This window comes from Macaca fascicularis, chromosome 6, assembly GCF_037993035.2.
Source record: "Macaca fascicularis isolate 582-1 chromosome 6, T2T-MFA8v1.1".
NCBI classification, from domain to species: Eukaryota; Metazoa; Chordata; class Mammalia; order Primates; family Cercopithecidae; genus Macaca; species Macaca fascicularis.
The window spans coordinates 152,840,009-152,863,828 of record NC_088380.1 but is presented as its reverse complement, the minus strand read 5'-3'; the positions used below and the strand labels follow the sequence as shown (position 1 = coordinate 152,863,828).

The window sequence follows — 23,820 nt, the reverse complement described above, 5'->3', positions numbered from 1 at the left end:
GGGAAAGCTGGATGCCACATTAATCTGACCTTACAGGTTGTGCTAAATGATGTAGAAAGAACTTCAACTCCAAGATCAAGTGACATTTTAATAGGCACCCAAAAAATCCCATCAATGGGAGGAGGTGTGACTTTTCCTAGGCTGGCATTGTGCGGTATGAAGTAGCAGCCCTTATTAGCACTGTGTCTACAAGCCAGAGGGTTTGGGATTAGGCAGGTAATAATTCTTTGTTTACTGAGTACTCAGAAGACAAGTCTATTTGAAGTAAAAAACAAAAACAAAAACATCACCAAACCCCCCTGATGTCTGGAGATAACTTTTTCATCCAATCTTTTTTAGATGGAATTTCACCCTTGTGCCCCAGGCTGGAGTACAGTGGCACGATCTTGGTTCACTGCAACCTCTGCCTCCTGGGTAGCTGGGATTACAGGTGCCCACCACCACGCCCAGCTAATTTTTGTATTTTTAGTAGAGATGGGGTTTCGCCATGTTGACCAGGCTGGTCTCGAACTCCTGACTTCAGGTGATCCACCTGCCTTGGCCTCCCAAAGTGCTAGTATTATAGGCATGAACCACTGTGTCTGGCCTTTCGCTCTACCTTAACTGAGGTGGAAAGCAGTTAGCAGCCACAGACTGGAGCCAGATTGCCTGGGTTTATTTCCAAACCCCACAATTCCTAGCCTTGTGACCCTATGGAAGTTTCTTAATCTCTCTAGGCCTTAGTTTCTACCAGTAACATGGGAGTAGTAATAGTATTTATTTTGTCTGTTTGTGGGAGTTTTAAATAAGTCGATGTTTGATATCAGTAAAGCACATGGAACAGGGTCTGACACATAGCAGGGACTCTATAATTGTTGGCTCAAAATTATTATTATGGACTAAAATACCTCCTGAAGGCTATTTCTTGTGGTCCTGCTTCATAATTATCTCAAAGAACAGAAAATCCTACAGGTAGAAACAGGTCATTAAACAGTGGCTGTCACACTTGTTACTAGAATTTCTTCTGTCCTAAAAACCTGTCCCAGTTTCCTAAGTTGAGTTCTGTAAATTTTACATTCCTATCTATCAAAGGATAATAATGGACAGTAACAAAGATAATAATACCTTAGTGTTTATTTTGTATGGTGTTGTGAGATGTCTTCTATTATTATTCCCTTTATATAGATGAGAAAACTGAGACTCAGATAGGTGAAGTGACTTGCCTAAAGTCACACAGCAAGTCACACTTTAGGTACGACTCAGGTGTTCCAAATCTATATCCTGGGCTCTGAAATCCTGTGCCAAAGAAAGGTTGGGGGAGTGAGGGGCAGAGAGAAACAGAGAGAGAGAGAGAGAGAGAGAGAGAGAGAGAGAGGGCAGAGGGCTAAAGGGAGGAAGAGAAGAGACTCACAACTAGTAATAAGTATTTTCTGAATGAGTAAATGGGTGCAGAAATTCAATAACTACACCCTAATGATAACAAAGGAAATGATATTTTATGTCTCATGTATACAATTTCAAACAACCATTTTGGCTGTTTTTTTTTTTTTTTTTTTTTTAAAAGATGTCAGTTTGCTTTTTGTTTGCTGCATAGTTACTGCTTTAAAGAGCTACGAGGGCCAATTCCTCTAAAAGGTGAGTTCTTAAGATCTCACAGTCCTGAATGCTAGTGCCTAAGCCAAGTCCCTTGTTTTAGAGATTGGGAATGGGGTGGAGAAAAGGGCGGTCATTTGCCTCTCCGTTTGTAATAACTCCAGTAGCATCTTCCCTATGTTCATCCTTCCTATGACAGGCCTTCTTGTCAGGATAAAAGGGAATTCATTTATTCTCCAATTGTTCATTGTATGATCAAAAATGTTTGATAAATGAAAGACTGCTAGTGGCGGTGCAACCCCGTCTCTACTAAAAACACAAAAAATTAGCCAGGCGTGGTGGCGGGTGCCTGTAGTCCCAGCTACTCGGGAGGATGAGGCAGGAGAATGGTGTGAACCTGGGAGGCGGAGCTTGCAGTGAGCCGAGAGCACGTCACTGCACTCCAGCCTGGGTGACAGAGCGAGACTCCGTCTCAAAAAAAAAAAAAAAAAAAGAATGTTAATGGAACCTTCCCCATGGAGAGTTTCCTGGACAGGTTGAGCTTGTTCCTGCTCTTCCCACTATGCTGCGTGTCTGGTTCCTTCTTAGTCTTCAGGTCTCAACTCGAATGTCATCCCTTTGAAGAACCTTCCCTGGCCACCCTACGTAATATAGCTTATGCCCATCAGCCATTCTTTGTCTCGTCACTTTGTTTCTTTCGTAACATCTGACATGTAGAAATTCTCCTGCTTGTTTACCATTTACTCCCTTCCTGTAGGTAGGAACCTTATCCGTGTTGTTCACTGCTGTATCCCAACTGTACGGAACAACACCTGGCACACAGCCCATAGTAGATGCTCAGTTGATATCGTTGAATGAAAAATGAATAAATGAATGAAGTGACATTGGTTTTTGCCCAGGAAGAAAACATTCTGCGACTTTAAATGGAGATGGAGTGAGAGCAGCACTTGCCTGGAGCCCATAGGTCATAATGGACGCCTAGCGGGGGTTTAATCAGTACATGCATTTTCTGAACTACAAAGTGTGCCAGGGACATTTCATTTCTGTTAATTGGCACCAAGGAGGAGGGGTTGTTATCGAAATCACCAGCCAGCTGGAGGCATGTCCGTATCAGATCTATTTGCAAATTAGAATGGACATTTCATAAACCGTGTCAACCTTGGGAAGCGGCAAGCACCCAGAGGGGCAACACCAATGTGCTTGCTGGCTGTATCCGGGGGTACACACAGCCCTAAATCTGCAACCTTCAGCAGATGAGGTGGTGAGGTGGTGGGGACCACCAGATGAGAAGAGATTGGCGAGGATTACGGCATAAAATGCATTTTAAAATCGTTGTCATATTGCCCCAGCCCTGGCACCACTGACCAGCTTCTCTGAAAGGTCAGAGAACAAAGAAACGGATGTCTCATCCTTCAGAGCCGGCCCACCTTTGCTACTGGTTGCCCTGGACAAGTGATGTATCCTCCGAGCTTCAGCTGTTTGATCTATACGTAGGGGAGAATAACACAACTCGTGGGGGCCTTGTGAAGATTAAGTGAGAAAATGAATGTAAATAACGATAATGGTAGTGAACATTACAGTATTTTCTTGTGCTGGGCACTGTGCTAATGACTATTTACATTGTCTCACTTAATCCCCACCAAACCATTAATTGTGCTTTTGCACAATTAATACCTGCATTTTACAAGGGAGGGAACTACAGGTTGGAAAAGTTAAATGCCTTGGCCATGGTGACACAGCAAGGAAACATGGGGCCTGTATTTGGATTCAGGTCATCTGACTCCACTGGGCTCTTAGCAACCCTGTAGTAACAAACCCTCTAAGGGATTCACAAGGTACCTGGCATTTAGCCCACAACTAATGAATGGCAGCTAGTAAGAGATTCTGTTCTTTTTTTTTTTTTGAGATGGAGTCTCGCTCTGTCGCCAGGCTGAAGTGCAATGGTACAATCTCGGCTCACTGCAACCTCTGCCTCCCGGGTTCACGCCATTCTCTTGCCTCAGCCTCCCAAGTAGCTGGGACTGCAGGCGCCCGCCACCACCCCTGGCTAATTTTTGTATTTTTAGTAGAGACGGGGTTTCACCATACAGGCCACCAAACTCCTGACCTTGTGATCTGCCCGCCTCGGTCTCCCAAAGCGCTGGAATTACAGGCGTGAGCCACCGTGCCTGGCCTGAGATTCCATTCTTATATTTAGCATTCTTCCTGCTCATCCTGCTTTCAAGCCTATGTCATCCTGCAAATTTCTCCAACAGCTACCACTTCTGGGTCCACTTCTGCATACCAACATCTGGCCTCGCCTCACTCGATTTTCCCAGTCACAGTGTGAAGTGCTGATTATTGCTCCCACTTTTCTGATAAGTAAAGAAAGGCTCAGAGAGGTTTGTTAACTTGGTCCAAGGTCAGATAGCTGACACGTGGGGTCAGGATTTGAACCCAGGGATGTGTGACTCCTGAGTCCAGGCACCCCCCTCTTCACGTCACATTTCTCTGTGCTGCTCATTTTTCAAAATCTTTCTTCTTCACAAAGCTCTCTTGACAACTAAAACACTCTCATTGTTCTCCCCTCTCACTTCTGTCTGATAGAGCCTAGCTTGCCGTTGTGCTTTGTTTTGAATTGTGCCACTACATCTACATAAATGGTAATAGCTACCATTTATTGAACACTTCTATGTACCCAATATCGTACTCAGAGCTGGACATGCCTGAACTTGTTTAATCCTGCTGAGAACTCTACTAGGAGGTGCATGGTCTGATCCTCATTTTACAAATGAGAAAACTGAGGTCTAGGGATGTGTCACTTTTCCAAGTTTCTTTAGTTATTTGCCAAAGGAAATATAGCCAGTAACAAAGCTGTGAGAAAGCCCCAAGTGATCCATTTCCAAATCTCATCATCCCAGCTATTATATTAATTACTTCTCCAGATCTTGTGACATTCTAGTGGACTGGGAACATAGCTGGTCCTTGACTGATGCTTTTAGTTCTCTGTTGGAGGCCACCATAACAAAGAAGTCCTAAGCTCCAAAACTTGCCAACATCTAAAAACAACTTAAGCTTAAAAAAGAATTCAGCTTATAAATAGCATGTGCAGAATAGAATATTTAGAAATGTGGTTCTGATATCTAAAATTAGCCTTCCTTTCAAAACAGTATCACCCCTTCTGACTGATGTTTCATTCCTTGTCATGGAAGCTAGTGCTATCTCTCTCTAGCTGTGACTGACATGTCCTCTTTGTGCAATGTCGTCCTCTACCCTCTCCTTGACAGAGACATAAGACATCTCTTACAGAGTTGGAGAGAAGGTGGTGATGGGGCTAGCAGGAATCTGGGTACCACCTTTTGAAGGCACTATTTATTTGAATTCCTTTTTGGACCTCCAGGCCTGTTTTAGCTGCCTCCGTACGTTGTGACTCAAGCTTCCTTTCTACTTATTTGTGAGGGTCTCCTGAATGCAAATAGCCTTCACAATCCTCTTGGGTGGTCAGGGAGTGGTGATTCTCATGGGAAGGTCATTAGGATGGTGCTAGCCTCCAGGACGTGTGTGACCTACAGCAGTCAAACCCCGACATCAAAAATGGCTCTCATCAAGTCAGTCGGTCATGCTAGCACTGATTCCAAGAGCATTAACACAAAATGCACACAGTTACAAAACAGCCTCTGCAGATGTCTTTTGCCTTTCTCCCTAGGTCTTGGCTGGCATTCTTTTAGTCCTTATCAGGCTGCAGCTCTTGTCCATCCAGCAGTGACCCCGTTTGCCTAATTAGCTTGCATATGTGGGTGTGTATCTACCCCCAAAGGAAATTGCATTTGAACTTTGGATAAACACCAGCAAGGAACACTGGAAGAAGATGTCAGCTCTCTGAGCCCTTTTGTTCCTGCAGAGGAGATGGAAGTGGGGGTCATTTTGGAAATCATATCCCTCTTCTTGTGGGACTCTGCTCTGTATCATTTAGAGTGAGGACAGGCAAAACCAGAAATAATCTCACGAAGACAGAGCGACCTGGGGAATGCAAAATGATCACTGTGTTTTGATGTCAGTGACCCAGAACCACATTGCAAGCTTCAGTTCTTTTTCAAGTGGTTTGGCTGTGTCTGGTAACTCTGGGAGCAGCGGTAGATTTGCTTTTTGGATTTCTCTGTGCATAAAACTCTCAGTTATCTTACTGAGACAGCAAGACCTAACCTCATGGATTTTTTCTGGGAGGGCTTGACCCTCTGTGATAAACCCTCCTCCATCTCCATCCCCATCCTAGCTAGCTCAGCAGCACATCTCATTTGTCCATGCCCTCCAATCTCAACCATGTTGATAGTTGCCATTGAAGAAGAGGGATTAAGGTTTTGGCTTAGAGCCCTGGGTTCCAGTCCTTGTTGCCTTGGACAGGTCATTTGACCTCTGAGCCTCAATTCTAATCTTTAAAACGAGAAAATAGCAGTACTTCTGTCATAGGGTTGGGTAAAATTAAATGACACCATGTATGTAGCATGTAAAGTACTTGGCATATAGTAGGTACTTGACACATGATGGCAATTATTGCTGGATGAGGAGTCAGGGTTGTTACTTTTCTTTTTTTTCAGTTTCCATTACACCTCAAACTAGTTTTGTGATCTTAAGCAAGGAATTGAAACATTCTGAGTCTCAGTTTTCTGATCTGTAGTCTGGAGACAAAAATAGCATTCCCGGGCCAGGTGTGGTGGCTCACGCCTGTAATCTCAGCACTTTGGGATGGTGACGCAGGCAGATTGCTTGAGCCCAGGAGTCTGAGACCAGTCTGGGTGACATAGCAAAAGCCTACCTCTACAAAAAATACAAAAATTAGCCAGGTGTGGTGGCACATGCCTGTAGTCCCAGCTACTTGTGGGGGTGAGGTGGGAGAATCTTAAGCTGGGGCTGCTGAGGGTGCATTGAGCTGAGATTGTGCCACTGCACTCCAGACTGCGTGAGGGGAATGGGACCTTGTCTCAAAAAACAAACAAAAAATAAACAAGCATTTCCCTGCATACTCACAAGGTTCTTATGATAATTTATTAGAAGATTAACAGCAGCAGCAGCAAGATCTCATTTCAGTTTCAGATTCTGAGAAGCTGCTTTTGGTTTCTATGGTTGGCTACCTTGAGGTCCCGGGCAAGGCCCAGAGGAGAGTTACTTTAAAAGCCCCCAAATCACTTGAAAGCAATTTGGGCATGGCCACAGCCTGTATTTCCCCATTCGGAAGCAACAAGGTGTCACAAAACAGGTGTAGTTGGAAAAATTCTTGTCAAAATTCCTCCAAACCAGGATTCTCAAAACCAGACATGTTGGTGCATCAACATCAGTTCCCAGCAATGAATCAAAGCCTTAGAATCTGAGGCACAGAAGCCAGATGGGAGCTCAAACCTTCAGGCAGAATATCTATGGCCTTAGGTTGCAATATTTGCTTTCAGTAGTGTTTACCAAATATCTCTATGGGTTTCACTAAAAATTCCATATGGTACATGTGTGGGAGAAGATAAGTGAGGGATGCAGGGTAGTGGTTGTGAGGGAAGTTGTGGGGAGGGGAAGAAAGGAATGGGATTGGGAGAGGCACACAGTGGACCTCTGATATTGACAATTACTATTTTTAAAAAAGCTGGGTGGCAGGTATATGGTTATTTATATGATCCTGTATAATTTCATATCTGTGAAGCATTTAATAATAAAAAGGGGAGAAAAGCAGAAAGGAGGTCCCAAATCCAGAAAAAATTAATAAGGAACAAACAATACTCTATGAGGGATGTATCTATTTTCATCTCTCCCGTCAACCACTGTATCTCCATTGCTTCTCACAGAGCCTGGTCCAGAGTGGGTGATGGATCACTGCTGTTGAGTGAATAGATGGATGGATGGGTGCATCTGTAACCTCCTCCATGCCCCCCATCATCCCCCACCATCTTTGACTTGATGGCACACCTTAGATCCCACTTCGCTGCCTTCTGTTTGTCAAAGTGTAGATCAGTGGGCAGAGGGCCTCCTGGGAACACTGTTTCTGCTTTGGTCTAGGACATAATCTAGGCCTGGAAAACGGTCTGCTTGATCATTTAACATTGATCTATTGCAAATAAAATGTCCTTGTATTATTTATTCTCCATGACATCGATTTGCTGCAAGGATCTTTGGAGTTAACGCCTCTGGTCTGGTCCTGCCTGCCAAACACATTACCTAAGTGACTGTCTTTCATGGTCATCTGAGAGGCTGCTGGAAGTACTAGTACTATCTTCTCTTAGCCAGAGAGAATCGGGGTCTTTTCTCTCAAGATATAAACAAGAGAAGCATCAGTGGCGGCAGCTGCTGGCCCGGCACTACCCCGTGCCAGCTTGCTAAGCACTTGGTCCCAGCTGGAGAGACTTGATAGGACTTTGCCGTTCTGCCTGCCACAGCTGTTCACTTCCCAGGAAGGGAGTCCAGAAGCTATGTGGCTGCCTGTGTGGTCAGACGTGGGTGAGAGGATGAGGATGGATGCTTGCTCCTCTCATGGAAACAGATAATTTCCGTACCTGCCAAACCAATGGCAGAGGAGCTGGGAAGCTCACAGGCATTGCTGAGGCCTTTGAAGGTGTTAGCTGAGAAAGGCAGACCAGCGAGCATGGAGCTGCCCTCCCTCCCATGCAGCGCCTTTCCTAGGCCAAGGACCAGGTGAAGGTGATTGTCAAGGGCTGGACAGTGGTCAGGAGTGGGCTGGATGGAGTGCTGGCCTTGTTAGCAGAGCTCTTGGCTTCTGAGTGACCTCTCTGGGTCCTATGCTCTACTCCAGGGTCACAGTTAAGGTATTTAGCAACCAGGATGGCATAGGCACTGGCCAACTGGAATGGAGAAGGGCTTTATTGCTGGAGGTCTTAGCTGCACCTGGCCTGAGCTTTTAGGTGCTGGATGTTAGAGTGATGGGGAGCACCTGAGGGAAGGACCAGGTTGTGGGTGTGAGGAGGCCTTGGGGAGCTCAGAGCATCCACTGTTCACCTATTAGTACAAACTTCTTTTGACATTCTACCAACCAGTGTGGCCACAGTCCTGCTGGGTGTCAGGACTGAATGTTGGCTCTGCCATACCATATGAGAAAGGTGGATTGGAGCCTCTCACTTTATGTGAATCAGGATCACTTAGGGATATTGTTAAAAGCACAGACACCCGGAACCCACCTCCGAACTATTGAGTGAGACTCCCTAGGGCCCAGGCCAGGCTTACTACACTCCTAAGACCTGACTGTCCTGGATCAGCTGATCCCTAAGTATTCAGCTGCGACTTTCGAGGGGGTTATGAGGACTTGAGGGATGGGGGTCCAGCACAGTCTCTGGGGGGAATATGCCTAATTCAGGGGCAGGTCATGTGGGTGAGTGAAGCAGGTTGCTGTGACACAGACGTTGAAGAATGAATGTTCATTTATTTGAAGCCGCCTTGACCCTGATCCAGCCCCCTGGATTGCTGCTGCCGGGGAAGGCAGGCCTGGTGTGGACGGACCCCCTGACTTTTCAAGACAGACTGGAGGTCACTGAGCTATGATTTGAGTCAGTCCTGCATCTCATCAAGACACAGGTGGGGGCGCTGCTTTAAACCCTTCCTGCTCTGAAAGCCCTGTCCGTGGAATGGGTGAAGGGTGAGGGTGAGGCGGGTTCCACACGCAAAGGGAAAGAGACAAGTCCTAAGTAAAGATCTTGATGCTGCTCGATGGGACCATTTCCTCAGGTGAGGTCCTCAGAGTATGTCCCTAGCTGGGCATGATCCACCTTCCCTACTCAGATGTCTCCCATTTTCCCCCAATCAAATCCTACTCTTAGCAGTTTTCATAGCACCAAAATGCCAGAGTCTAACCACATGGCAAAGGGGCACTCTTCCTAGGTACTGTCTGAACCTTAGCTGAGGGGTGATGCTCTCACAAGATGGAATTTTCACCTTCAGATTTGAGGGGCTGGGGTTCTACCTGGGATCTCTGGAATGTTCCACAAGGGAATAAATTCCTCTAAGTATTAAGTGAATTTGGGTCCATTGCTACATTTAAACCCAAATGCTGAAGATCTTCTCCTGCTTGGAATACCCTTTTCCCCACCACTTTGTGTATCTGATTCTCTCTTGTCCTTCAGGACTCAGCTTAGACTGTGTTCTGACTTTCAAGATGAGGCTGTGTCAGTCTCCTTTCAGCACCACAGTCCCAGGCAGGCCCTTCTGTTAGAATTTCTTCACATGAAATTTCAACAGCCTGCTTGCTTAAAAACATCCCAGTCTAAAATTTGTTAGGTGTTCATCACGCCAGCACTGTTTAAGTCACTTTGTGTCATTATCTCAGATAATCCTCATAATATCCCAGTGACGTTGACACTACACTGTATTATTCCTATGTAAGAAAACGAGGCTCTGAGAGATTAAGTAACTTGCCTGATATCCCATGGTCAGAAAGTGGTAAATGAAGACCTGAACTGTGTGTGTGTGCAGCGGAGCGTTCTAGGCTCTTTCGCATTTGCAACCAAAAATGCACTCTGCTGCCTCCTGGCAGTCCAGAGTCAGTATCCTAAAGTCAAGGATGGGTTTTTGGTTCATACAGCAAGTCCCAAGTTGGGCTCTGAAGTCAGACAGTTTGAGACTGCGTCCTTGCTCTGCCATCATCTGTGGTTAACCTTCAAGCTTCAGTTTCCTTCTCTGAAATGGGGACAATCTACCTGTCTTATAGGGATATGGTGGAAATTACATGACAGGATGTGTTTATCATCTTCACTGCTGTGCCTAGCACATAGTAGATGTTAAAAACATGTTGGGGCTGGGTGTGGTGGCTCATGCCTGTAATCCCACACTTTGGGAGACCAAGACATGGGGAGGTGAAGCCGAGGAGTTTGACGCTAGCCTGGGTAACATAGTGAGACTTCATCTCTACAAAACATGAAACAATAAATTTACAAAGCATGTTGGTGGAATGAATGAGATAAAGCTGCCAGTGAAGCCAACTCTTACTTGGAAAAAACATCCTTTACCCCTTTAAAACCCTCTTAAAACTCCAAAAGGTGGGATTTGCTTTGGGAGAGGGTAAGTTGGATGCTGCGCGTGGGTGAAGAGGCTGGAGGGAGTGGAGTTGGCAAGGCTTGGAGTTGTTTGCATCTCTCAGAGAGGTTATCCCATAGAGATAATAAATAGATGGTGGGAAGAATATTTCATTTCATTTGGAAGGCATGGACATCTCCATTCCATTTAAGCACCCTGCTTGTCAGTCACAAAACTTAAAAATTAACTAGATACATTGCCACTGAGGAATAGACTAAATATTTGGTCGGTCAGTCATGGCATATCTCTGCCACTCTGAGTGTAGAGTAGACGGCTAAACATTGCTAAACTCATTGAGAGTGCTTTTTGGTAAAGATGAGGAATGGGTACTTATACTTTGACCAGTCACACAATGCCTCCCTGTTCTTGGACTTTATCTCATTTCTCCATCTGGATTATTATATGTAGTTCAATGAGGCACGGATTTGGGCATGTTGATTTTGTGGAACTAATGGGTCAATATCTCATGTTTGTTTGAGTCCACAAATGTGAGATATTGACCCAAAGTTTGTGAGATATGGACCCAAACATGATTGACATCATTAGAACAACATGCTATCATGTTGGCTCTACCAGTGCCAAAGGTCTGACACAATGGCAGTATTTTATGGGAGGAGTATGGTTTTGTTTTGTTTTATTAAGGTCTGGAAAAAGTCTGTGGACAATTCCATTTGCCGAGTGTGTGAGTGGGTATGTAAAAGACACATGTTTTGAATCCCATGACCTTCAAGAACTATCTAGGGGAAAGGTCTAATTAGATACGTCTTTCTTTCTCTCTCTCTCTCTTTCTTTCTTTCTTTCTCTCTCTCTCTGTCTCCCTCTCTCCCCCCTCCCTCCCTCCCTCCCTCCCTCCCTCCCTCCCTTCCTTCCTTCCTTCCATTCTTCCTATCTTTCTTCCTTTCTTTCTTCTTGCACCCAGCCTTAGTGGCAAATGTTATTTATGCGTTAAAGTGCCTACATTGATGGGCATGCAATAAATGTTATATCACAACAATTAAGTTTAATGAGACTTAATGGGTTGTCTCACAGCTTTGCCTTGGCTTCCTGGGACGCCTCCTCTATCCTGATTACAAGGCTCTGACTGGCTGGTCCTGCTCCACGTCAGTTCCATCTTTGCGGGGTCATCTAGTTTTGCCCCATTCATTGCAGACCCTGTCCTTTCCTCACCCTGTCAGGGAATGTAAGGTTGCCCCACCCCTTGTCTCCTTTAGCCTCTTCCTTTGTGCTTTCCCTCAATCTTCTTTCACTCTTACTCTTATGCCTACTTTCTTTCCTCCATATTTTCTTTACCCCCCTTTCTCCTCCTTTCCCCCGTTTTCTCCTCCAGCCTTCTTTGTCCTACCCCTTTTATAGCAGCTTTTCCCCAGGAATCACTCCCACCCCAACCTCGGGCTGCCATGTTCGCACTGATGTTATTGCCTTGTTGGTGAAACTGCTCATCTGCCCCAAGTCAGAAGAAAGCAGGGAAAGTCAGGAATGTTGCATTGCAAACAATATATATCCAAATATACATTCTAACCCCAACCCCATATAAGGTTGTTTTTAAGCATGTTTTGCTTTCTTTTTTTCTTTCTTTTTTCTTTCTTTTAGACAGAATCTTGCTCTGTCACCCAGGCTGGAGTGCAGTGGTGCAGTCTCAGCTCACTATAACCTCTGCCTCCTGGGTTCAAGCTATTTTTGTATCTTGGCCTCCAGAGTAGCTGGAATTACAGGCGTGTGCCACCATGCTTGGCTAATTTTTGTATTTTTAGTAAAGATGGGGTTTCATCATGTTGGCCAGGCTGGTCTCAAACTCCTGACCTCAAGTGATCTGCCCACCTTGGCCTACCAAAGTGTCAGGATTATAGGCATGAGCCACCGCACCTGGCCCACGTGCTTTCTTGAAGTCAGACTATATATCTAAACCCCAACCCCATATAAGATTGTTTGTAAGCATGCTGTGTTTTCTTGAAGTCAGACTATAGAGCCAGGATAAATTAATTGTCCACAATGCCATACATGGCCCTATCCACAGCCATATAATTCACATAGAATTATATGTGGGAAAACAGATCAAGAAGATTAAAGTATGATACTCTTTTGATATTCGGTACTCAGTGATCTCTCTGAGCTTCTGAAGTGGAGCATACTCAGGAAGCTGACTCCTTCTAGTTTTATTGGATTCTCAGAATGTTTAAAGTATCCACCTCACACCCCTCGCAGAAATTCTCCCTTTGCAGCCAGGATTATGACTTTACAGAGGGAAAAAGATACGGCAGCTACTAGTGGCTAGTGTACAGGCCCCAGAAGATGGCAGAAGTTGCTCTAATGCTTGTTAAGGACACTGTAAGGTCAAAGAAGCAATGCCAACAATCCCACCATTGTCACACCCCTGCTGCAGCCCCCTTTAGGACACCACAGAAAGTCTACACAGTAACACGGGGACAGCAAGAGGCCACATACTCCATGCTGGGGCATAAGGTGGGCACGACAATTTTTCACTCCTTGGTCTGAGTAAGCGAGCCTTGAGGTATCAAATCATTATGTTTGAGTGTTTGGAAGGCCACGCCATCTATCCTCCCACCCAGGGCAGGAATTCTTGCTCCCACCTTTCCTTTCCTGAAGGTAAAATAGGAAGCACAAGGACGCATACTCGAGTCCCCAAAGAATGGCAGGATGCCCTCAGTGGAGGCAGACTGTATTTAAATGCAATTCACCTCTTTGGGGTCTAGGAAAAGCCACCCGTAGGTTCATTTGCTGGGAAACACGGTCTGCGTGGCTGAGGCAGTGGACAGCAGGGTTGTGGCCTTGCCAAGAGCTGACTTTCTCCGGAGGTCTGTCTGCTGTCCGGAGTGGCAGCCGCTTCGGTGGGCAAATAGGACGGTCATCTCTGGGCCCAGGGACGCTGCTTCAGGCTGGGACGCCTTGAGGGTGGCCGGCTGTTCAGGCTTTCCGGAGGTGGGATGGGAGGTGTAATGTTTGGTGGGAGGAGGGCTGTAATTCTGAAATCTCACAGTTTTGACTTGCTGCAAGAGAAAGGAGAGGAAATGGACATAGGTGAGGTGGGAGATGTCTATTTCCCTATGCTTGTCCCCACTTGAAATGCCTCATTTATGCATTCATTCTGCAAATATCTGTGCCTACCACGAGTGTCAAGTGCTACGATGGAGGAAGTACAAGATGCTGAGCATGCAGAGGAGCATCTAACAGTGGAGAAGCCAGGGAAGTCTTCCCAGAGGCTTTCAATCGAGAACCACAAAAGGATTAGGACTTATCTGGGAGAAACGGGGTAGGCCACCGCCTATGAAAACAGCCTGAGGCCAGAGGGTATGATCCCTTCTGGAAGATAAAAGACATTTACCTTGCCTCTCTCCTCTCTACGTACGATTAAGGCCAATCTCAAGGCTTTCCTTTTCTTTGAGGCCTCTCTCCTGATGACTCCATTTAGAGATTTCCATAATGGCCTTATAAATCCTTAGAGCACAGTTTGCAAACTGGACACCTGCTGGCTGAATTTAGCCTGCAGAATGTTTGAGGGTTTGATCGACTTGCCAACACACAAAAATTGAGAGATTGCATATAAAAATCAGAATTTCATATGTCTCGTAAAAAAAAAAATCAGAGCTCTGGCACACTGGCCTATGCCTCATTCTGACAACAGCTGACTGGACCTGAGAAGCAGTGCCCCCTTTACATGAGATGCGAGGTCTCTAGTTTGTGCCAATTCCCCCTCTTCCTCTTTCCTTTCACCTCTCCTGGCCTGTTATATATCTGCCGGGTACCTATAGGTACAGTATTTGCTTTAGCCAGTCTCTCTCTTAGGGCCTAATAAAGCGTTCTGTGGTACTGCTCAAGAATGATGTCTTTCTTCCATGTAATTCAATCCTCGTGTCCCCCACTAAGATCTGAGTTTCTTCATACTTTCTGACCCTCGTCATATCTAGCTAAGATCTGGGCATTTATGAAATGCTTGTAGTTGTATCTAAAAGTTTGGAATAATAGGCAACTGGGGCCTAGAAAACTCTGAATTATTTCTGTAATTCGGAAAAAGAACTCCCAACCTTTATATCTGTTGATGCTTTTTCCAATGCCTTTCCCTATGAGCTTATAGCTTAGCAGTAAGAGCATGAGTTTTGTAACAGATCTGGATTCTACTTCACACTTATGTGTCAGCTGTGTGGTCTTGGGTAATGTTCTTTAACTTCCTGAGCTGCCATTTCCTAATTTTAAAATGAGGATGAACCTAACGCCTATTTGAGAGGGTTGTTGTCAGGATTAAATAGACGGGACACATGAAGTACTCAGCACCGTGTCTGCCAGCTTGTTAGTATTCGGTAACTGGTTAACCAATGGGGGAATCACATCCTCTTTCCGTTGTGAGGGGAATGGACGATGATGGTGGAATGATGCTGATGGTGGTGGTGATGGAGGTGGTGATGGCGATGATGTGATGATGATGGTGATGTTCCATAAATTAAAAGACAGCAATAAGCATCACTTAACTTTCTTACTGCCTTCTCTTGCCACCATCCCTCCTGCTTCATGGATATTATTGAGAACATAAGCCTTTTACAAAAACTCTTATGTCTTCTAGTGGGAAATGTCCTGAACTAGAAGTTAACAGATCTGACCTCTGCCACGGAGGTCACAATAAGGTAGTTGCAGTCATTATCATTCAGTGTCACTTCGATGTCACTTACATTATCCTGTGTCTCAGTTGCCTCTTTTATACAATGCATAATTATGTGTCAAACCCTATGTAAGCACTTTACATATCTCATTTAATCTCCACTCCAATACTGTGTGGCCATTACTCTTTCTACCTCCATTTTACAGATTATGCAAAGTAAGTGTCTCAGAAGGGTGAAGTATTTTGACCAAAGTCACCCAGCTAGCAAGCAGCAGAGCTGGAATTCAAAACAAGATTCGTCTAATGCCAAAGTCATGCTTTTTTTCCCAGCCACTTTTGGGCCTCAAAAGATGTACAAAATATTCAGGAAACAGAAAGGCGAATCAGTAACACATGTAGGGAGGGCGTGGGTGACGTGGGGATGTTGGACATGGCTCGGTGGGGAGTTGGAGGGGAGGAGTGTTGTGCGTGAGGATTCTTTCAAGGTTACAATTTTGGTTCCTTGTTCACCAACACTAAAATCTCAGAGCTGAGACACTATGCGTAGTAGGCGATTGAAAGAGTCGGGCCCCCAATGTCACTCTGATCCTACCTTTTCTATGCCATTTCTTGAGTTTTCTGGTTTCACCAGGATGGATGGTGGGGCAGATGCAGGTGGTTTTGGCAGAGGCTCACTCTTGATGGGGATTTCCTTGTCTTCCATGATGAGGGAGCTGGCTGCCGAGTGGATCCGGGCCTCGCTGCCCCTGCTGATGCACGTGAGGGCGGGCTCCCCCGTGAGGGCAGGCTTGGACCCCATGTCCACCACCATGGTCGAGGGGGAGGAGGGGACCCCCTGTGGCTGGTAGAATTGGAACTGCTGAGGCCGAACAACCATGGTGGGGCTGCGTCTGAGGGAGCCTACCACGAGAGTGGGGATCCCGGACTGGATGGGTCTCTGCAGGGATCCATCTGGGGAATTATAGGACAGAAAAATCAGCAGCAGGGGCGGCTGGCAGTAGGTTGGGTGGGGCTGGGTAAGCAGTGCATCCTGATATCCCAGAATAGACAAGTGCTTTCCTCATCTGACTGCACTCGCTTTCTCTCGGGGTCTTTCAAAGGTGACTTTATTCTTTTTTTAGTGCTGTTTGCTGATGCTGGCAGCAAATAGCTCTCCGGCTGAATGGGGTGTGTGTGTGTGTGTGTGTGTGTGTGTGTGTGTGTGTGTGTGTAGGGGAGCTGTCAGAAGGTATATTGCTTCCATGTGCCTTGTGACACACACATACACACACACACACACACACACACACACACACACACCCCCATGTGAAGCAGACACAGGCAGGCAGACCAAATAGGAAACAAATGACAGAATCAGAGACAGGAGATAGAAGAAATTGAGAAACACAAAGGAGAGGCAACCAAGAAGAATGAGAAAGAGGAAAAGGAGAAAGAGGAGGAGAGAGGAAAACTCTGCCCAGCGACTTGCTGTGAAAATCCTAACAGAAGCTTTAGGCATATGATGGGTGGGGGTTGCTTTTTGTCGGGGGCTGCAGGGAGAAAGGGTGAGTGGAAATAACTGTGATTGTTAGGCAAGCACAACAGCAGATAGAGGCAAATTTGGAAAGGTTATTCCACAGTTAGTGCTGTGAGGATGGGCTTTGCAATGTCTCACGACAGAGCATCTGGAATCGGACCTCCTCCTGGAAAGCCTGGGATGAGTTAAGTCCCGTCACCTCTCTGTACCTTCGTTCTCTCATTTGTAAGCTGGAGATAATAACAGTACATCATTGGGCTGCTGTGAGAACTACATTCTATCAGGTGTGCAAAGTGTTAAGATAGTGCCTGGAACATGATAAATGCCACATGTTTGTTAGCTCTTATTATTTTTGGCTAAAGGATCGCATATCCTAAAAATGCAAGGTCCAAGAGCTTGGTTTTGTCCCTTTCTGAGCTCATTCTTCTTCTTCTCTCTCTCTCTCTCTCTCTCTCTCTTTTTTTTTTTAAATTGAGATGGTCCTATCTCAGGAAAAGGTCATTTCTTCCCCTCAAATTCTCTGGAAGGCAGGAGATCCCCGTCCCTTGGACATATGTCCTGAAGGTGACCTGGGGAATCGGGAGTTCATTGCATTCTGTGGGGAGGTGGAGGAGACACCCCTGAGAAACACAGTGGGCCATTTCTCCATAAGGGTTCCACAGCATTTAGAGAGCTGTAGGTTTTGTCCCAGCCAGAGTTGTTAGTCCTTTGCGACACTCCACGGACTCGAGTTTGAATCAAAGTCATTTGTGTCCAACACAGAGGGTCTGAGCCAAGGCCACTTTGGCATTACAACTTCTTATCAAGCCAGTGGTGTACATGAAAAGCAGGACACTTGCTAAACACAGTCGGTGTCCTTAGCTGCTGCAAGCAAGCCAGTCACCATTTACACAAGTGTGACCTTTCCATTTAGACATTTATTTCTCCACTGACGCCCTGTGAGTTTCACGCGGTCAGTTCTCCTGCCATTTCTCTTTGCTCTGGAGAGACTGAGAGCTTGCCAGCCTCACCTTGGGAAAAGAGAGAAAGAGAAAGCCTCTGGGACCTGGGAAGTCAAAGCAGCACCAGGCAGACATGTCCTCAGGCTCTTGTAAATGTGTGAAAAATTGGCTTTATGCCTTATCTATTTATCTTGTCAATTCCTAATTTCCAAGAGATTTAATGCTTTCTTATGACATGTGCATACAATGCAAACAGTCAAGGCTCCATGCCAATCAAGATTTTGCAAAGGTGGAGAGGGAGTATGTTAAGGAAAGTGTGAACAATTGCTTTCAGGATGCAACTCTGCATACCTAAGTGGTCTAGACTGAGTGTGAACATTTCTTCTTTTTTTAAATCAAATATATATAGATACTAACAGCCCAGACTGGAGTGCAGTAGGAGATTGTAGCTCACTGCAGTCTCAACCTCCCTGGCTCAAGCCATCCTTCCGCCTCAGCCCCAAAAGTAGCTGAGACCACAGGCATGTGCCACCATACTTGGCTTGTTCTTTTAATATTTTTAGAGATGAGGTCTCACTATACTGCCCAGGCTGGTCTTGAACTCCTGAGCTCAAGTGATTTTCCCACCTCAGCCTCCTGAAGTGCTAGGATTGCAGGTGCGAGCCACACACATTCAGCTGTGTATGAACATTTCAACCTTAAGTGAGTTTGTGCTCTGGATGGACCAAAGATGATCTTGATTGTAGTAGCAATGATAGTAATAAAAAATATTATAAAAAACTAAAGTTTTCTGACAGATTACTATGTGCCAGGCACTGTGCTATCAGCCATGTATGGGTTGTTTTATTAAGTTAACCCTGATGAATTTTTATTTCCCATTTACAGAAGAGTGAACTGAAGGCGGAAGAAGTTAGTCATTTTCCCAAGGCTGTTGTGGTGGGATTACTTATTGTGTGTGTGTGTTGTGGGGAGAGGTGGAGGGAGGTACAGGAAGGTGATGGAGGGAGGCATGGTTGAGTGGAATGAAGTGCCCAGAATTGTGAGACTGGTGGTCAAACAGGCTGTCAGATGAAGGCACTGGACAGTGAAGCTAAGATATGTGCTTTCTTTTTAAGGGGAGATCTTTGCTTAAAAAGGGGCATATTGTCCCACACGTTACTCTTCTGCCTTGACCAATCATACTGCGTTTTCATGTTAATTCATCTGTTAAGATCACAAGAGAGATTGCAGAGCTTAGTTTAATTCAGGGAACACAGAACAAATCATATTTACTGGGCTTGGCTTGTCTTCTTCTACAGAAGTATAAGAAAATAAAGTCTTGATGTTTTGTAGAAGAACTGGGTTTCAAACACTTTTTACAACGCCTGAAAAGGAAATCTTATGGAGAAGTTCACTATGTGAAGAGACAAAAGCATGGTTCTTGAGAATCGGTATGTATTGCCATGTGTGCAACGTGGATGTTATGATGGTAAAAATAAAGCAAGGTGCAGAATAATGCAGTGAATATTGTTAACAGGTATGTGTGTTTCCTATCTAAGGAAGAGAACTTGGGACTCAGGGTTAAGGATATGAGAGAGATTTGCTTTTGTCCAGTTTGTACACTGTAAACCTTTTTAAAAAAGTTCTATGCATTCATTACTTAAATAACATAGTGGGAATCAGGGGCTCTGATCACTGCCTCCTTAATCCTCATTTCCCACTCCCATACCCTGCCCACCCACCCCATCCTTCTGTTTCTGTTGTGACACCCTCTGAGGCATTCCCTGCGGTACAGTTTGAGAAGCACTGACCCAGCAAATGCTTTCATCACTCTAAATAAGAGCCAGTGTCCACGTTGGCCATGTTCTAATTATGTGTTGGCACTCAGGGCTGCCATCACCCCAGTCATTCAACAAGCATGTATGAAGTAACCTAGGGCCATGACCTTGAGTTAGTATGACTTCATTCAATAAAACGCATCATTTGGGAATTGTACAATACCCTTTGCAGGGGCTTAGTTTAAAGCCAAGATCCTGTTTTTGCAAAAAGCATCCTGTGTACCCCGGGGTCAGATCCCCCCATCACTTAGCTCTAGGCACGTACCTCTCTGCCACCACTTACTCTTTCTCATGCTGCTCCGCCCTTTCCGAAGAGACCCTTGTCCTAAAGTCCCAGGGCCGGCTGTGCTCTTCACGGGGTTGACTATGGCAGTGGGCACAAAGACGGATTTGAATGGACGGCTTTGCCGGGGATCACCTTCTGAAATGCTGCCTTGGGAGGACACAGAGGAGGTGGATAACGTCCATGTGGCGTAAAGACCAGGGCTCCGGGAGTCTGGAAAACTAGAGGTCTTTCTGGTTTTGGACATTTTTTTTTTAAGAGAAGAAATAGAGAAAGAAAATGTTCAGTCAAGAGTCCTATTTAAAAACCTATCAGCTCCCAACCACATACCAAATGTGGCTACTTCTCACCTTCTTCCCACCCATACACACCCGTTTTGTCAACTACAGGCTTAACTAAAGTTGGCCCCACCTCCCTACACCCAGATAACTGTGAGGGTGTGCTGAGGGAAGGAAGGGGGCTCATATCAAGGCCTTGGTGGAGTTAGAAGACTTGAATTTCATCCTTTTTCACTCCAGTTCTGATCATTCCTCACCCCACATCCCTTTAGCCCTTAAGCTCAGAACATAAGATCCTGTACGTGTTTATTTCGTTTTACGGTGGCAATTTCTTGTGGAGTCAGTGACTTTCACAAATTCCAAAGTCTTTGAAGGCAGAGATTTCATATGACTTATATCTCTGTGTTCTGCATATACTGTGGATCAATAACCATTTGTTATATGGCTGCCATGCTGCTTTCAGCACTGATACGTCATTTTGGATAACACATATAGAGGGCTTACTGTATGCCAGGTATTGGCCAAGTGCTTTGCCCATATTTTCTCATGGGTTCTTTACAATAGTCTTTTAAGGTAGGTACTCTTAGTGCCACTATTTTATCAATAAAAAACACAAAGACTTACAGTTGGTTGCCCAAGCAACTACTTGAACCCAGGTCTAGGCTGGCTCTCTGTTCTTACCAGTGAGCTACACCACCTCCTGGCTAGTTGGAACATTCATCATAAAGGCAGGAAAAGTCCTTTATTCTGCCTGAAATAAATGAACTAAAGCAGCCAGTAGGCCCTACATATGCCTCCATAAGACTTTAATTCTTCAGCCTTGGGCTATGATTTTCAAGAACTGCATTAAAATTTTATGAAACAACAACCCCTTATCCACTGTTTCCAGCCTGCAGCTCCCTGAACTCCATGGGGAGTGACTGTCATTTTACATGCCTTTCTTGCCCTTTTACCAACCCATTCCCAACATCACATTTCCTATTGAGCAGTCCTTTAATCACCTTGTCACCCTGTTGATTAAGTAACCTCTGCTAATTTCCTGGGAATAACCAACTCAACTCAGACCCCAGCACAGAGATGCCAAGTGGTTTCCTTCTTACCAATGCCTCCAAGTTTTCCTTTAGGTCATTTACCCTCATTTCTCCTCTCTCTCTTTGTCTCTACTTCTTTTGATCGACAAAGTAATATGTAGTTTAACAACAAGCCAGTATTGTATAATGATAAGTAAGGCATTGTTTGTGGTCAATGCTGCCCAAGAAGTATATTCAACCAAATGCTCTAGGAACTGATGCTCGCAGCAAGGGGACTTCTACCCATAGCTGTCTACCCAACCTGTCTGGTCCCCATGGTGGTGTAGTCAGTGAAAACAAGTAGGGCCATTCATTAGAGACAGGTCAGGCTATATTCTGGGGACAAGGCCTGGGCAGTGGGGAGAAATCCCCAGCATTGGCTTCCATGGCAGAGTGCAGCTGATCTGCCTATTTTGAACAGAGGCCTCAAGGTGTTAGATGCTGCAAAGTGGATTGGAAATAGGAAAGACAAGTTCCAAAATTTTCCCAGTGGTAGCAGCAGCAGCAGCAGCAGCAAGGGCAGAATACAGCTAATGAGGCCCACACCAGCCTTATTCCATCAGTCCCTTTTATGAATGACTGTTTATAGACCAACGTGTGACCTCATTTTTCTAAGCTCAACACTGAGCTGGATTCCAGGAACTCCTAAATCCCAAGTCCCCCATCCAACACTGAGTGCCTCTATGTCTTTTGGCAGAAAGCTCAGCACTTATCTAGTACTTTCTTCCAATGTCAAAACACTTTGCTATCATTTTTAATCCTTGTGACACCCCCAGACCTGCAGACATTATGATCTTTGTTTTCCAGATGGAGGGACTGAAAGACATTCTGGGCTTAGGTGGGAAGAGTGGATGTTGCCTCTGATTTGCTCCACTGTGCACGTCCCTACATCCTTTTCTCTAACTGGGATGTTAGCCCTTAAGAGCTGGCCCAATATTCAAAAAGGGCATCACAAACAGCAGCTGTGCTGTGTTCACCACTGGCAGCAGCCTCCCAGTAGGGAGAACAGTTGGACCTTGACATTTTTGTATAGCTCTGTGTAGAGTTAAAGGCAAATGAGTGGTGGCCCATTTGTCACTTTTCTCCACCCATAAGGCACCAGGTAGGCATATATGTCTGTGAAAGATGCAAGAAAAAGGAAGACCCTGGCTAATTGGGCAGAAGGGAATTTATTAGGAGGACAGGAAGAAGAGTAGAGGACTTGGAAACAAGATCCAAGAAGGCTACAGGGAGCTCAGCAGCAGGAAGAGTCCAATCATGTGCTGTGGCTGGTGCTTTCACTATGAATGGTCTTTAACTTTACCCACATCTTTTCCTCCCTTGTTCAAGTTTCCAAGTCCCAAGAGGGAGTGTCATATTGGCTGAGCCTGACCCTTAGCTGTGGTGACGAGTTGGGGAGGAGGAGGATTGCATTTCTTCAGCCTCTGAAAACAAAGGAAACCTCTGCCTCCCACCAAGACTACACACAATTGGGGAGACCCAAAGGGATGTTGCTGCTATTAAAGAGGGATTTAGATGCTGGACAGATGAAAACTTGACAAATGTTCTGTATAACCTGAGGATCTGGGAAGAGGCAACATGGTGGCGGAGATTTAGCTGTGGTCAATAACAGCTGGACAGGTTGGTGTCATCATCTAGCACAGAGGGCTGGACCACAGAATAGCACAACAGACTTTTCCTCTCCTGGTAGCTGAAAGGCTCACTTGCTGACTCTTAAATTGAAATCCTAGCATTCTGGTCAATTATAATCTCTAGTTTATCCCCAAATTCTGGCTGGCTCAGTTCATTAGGGGATGATGTTAATAAGAACATAGGCTCAAATGCTCACATCTTTGGGCCCTGGCTATTTTATAAAAGGCTGCAGTATATACCAAGGGGGCTGGATGGCAGTGAAAAGCCATCACTACAAACAGAAGACAAAGGCTAGGGGGAAAAGGACCCAAACACAGAGAATCAAAGAGCAGAAAGGGGCCTTGCACATGTAGCCCAATCCACTCAGTTCTTACACAAAACTTGCTAATAGTAGCAGAAACTCAGCTGACAAAGGACAGTATTATTCATCCCTGAGACATGGGAAGAAGTAAACTTCCCACCAAGGAAAGGGTGGTTAAGAACAAGGGTTACCTGCACGCAGATAGACAGACTGGGTATAAATCATTGATGTTGGAGATTAGTGGGGATGGGAGCTTTTTTTTTTTTTTTTTTTTTTTTGCATCAGAGGGATCATCAAGGAAACAGTATAAACACATTGAAAGCATTGATCCTCTGCCACCTAAGAACCCTCAGGAGCATATCCTCTATATGCACTTGTTCTTCTTCAGGATGTTGGTTCCCCATAAACAAAACCATGCCTCAGTGTTAGCGGCACCTCAATATTTGCATATGTTCAGATTTCCTTGAACTGGGAGTGAGGGGAGAACTCAATGGCAACCTATTGTGCTGAAACTCCATCCATTGCCTGACACGTAGGCATCTCACAAGGGGTGAGTAGAGATGCTCATGACTTGCCCAAGAACACAATAGACCGACCTCGGCCAAGGAGAGAAATGAAAACTGGAGCTTTGAAATACACTGGGATGAAATTCTATACACACTCTACTTAGGATGACCACATGGCTCGATTTTCCCAGGAGAGTCTCAGTTGATACCTGCCCAAAAGTGTCCTAATTTGGATGATTAAGCATATGGTCACTCTTAT

General features: G+C 45.3%; 1 protein-coding gene across 4 annotated transcripts in view; it reads right to left on the bottom strand.

Annotated features, from left to right (window-relative positions):
• Window positions 1–23,820, bottom strand: part of SH3RF2 (SH3 domain containing ring finger 2) — a 145,737-nt gene that overhangs the window by 5,644 nt on the left and 116,273 nt on the right. The window contains exons 8-10 of one of the 4 annotated variants that reach the window (XM_005558132.4): window positions 19,757–20,007; window positions 15,810–16,168; window positions 13,305–13,613 (exon numbers count right to left, since the gene is read on the bottom strand). In XM_005558132.4, the coding sequence (XP_005558189.2) occupies window positions 13,338–13,613; window positions 15,810–16,168; window positions 19,757–20,007 (886 nt within the window). In that variant the 3' untranslated portion in view covers window positions 13,305–13,337. Of the gene's footprint in view, window positions 1–12,746; window positions 13,614–15,809; window positions 16,169–19,756; window positions 20,008–23,820 lie in introns of those variants that run through there. The other 3 variants (XM_073994520.1, XM_015452078.4, XM_045394363.3) reach the window with 3 other exon arrangements.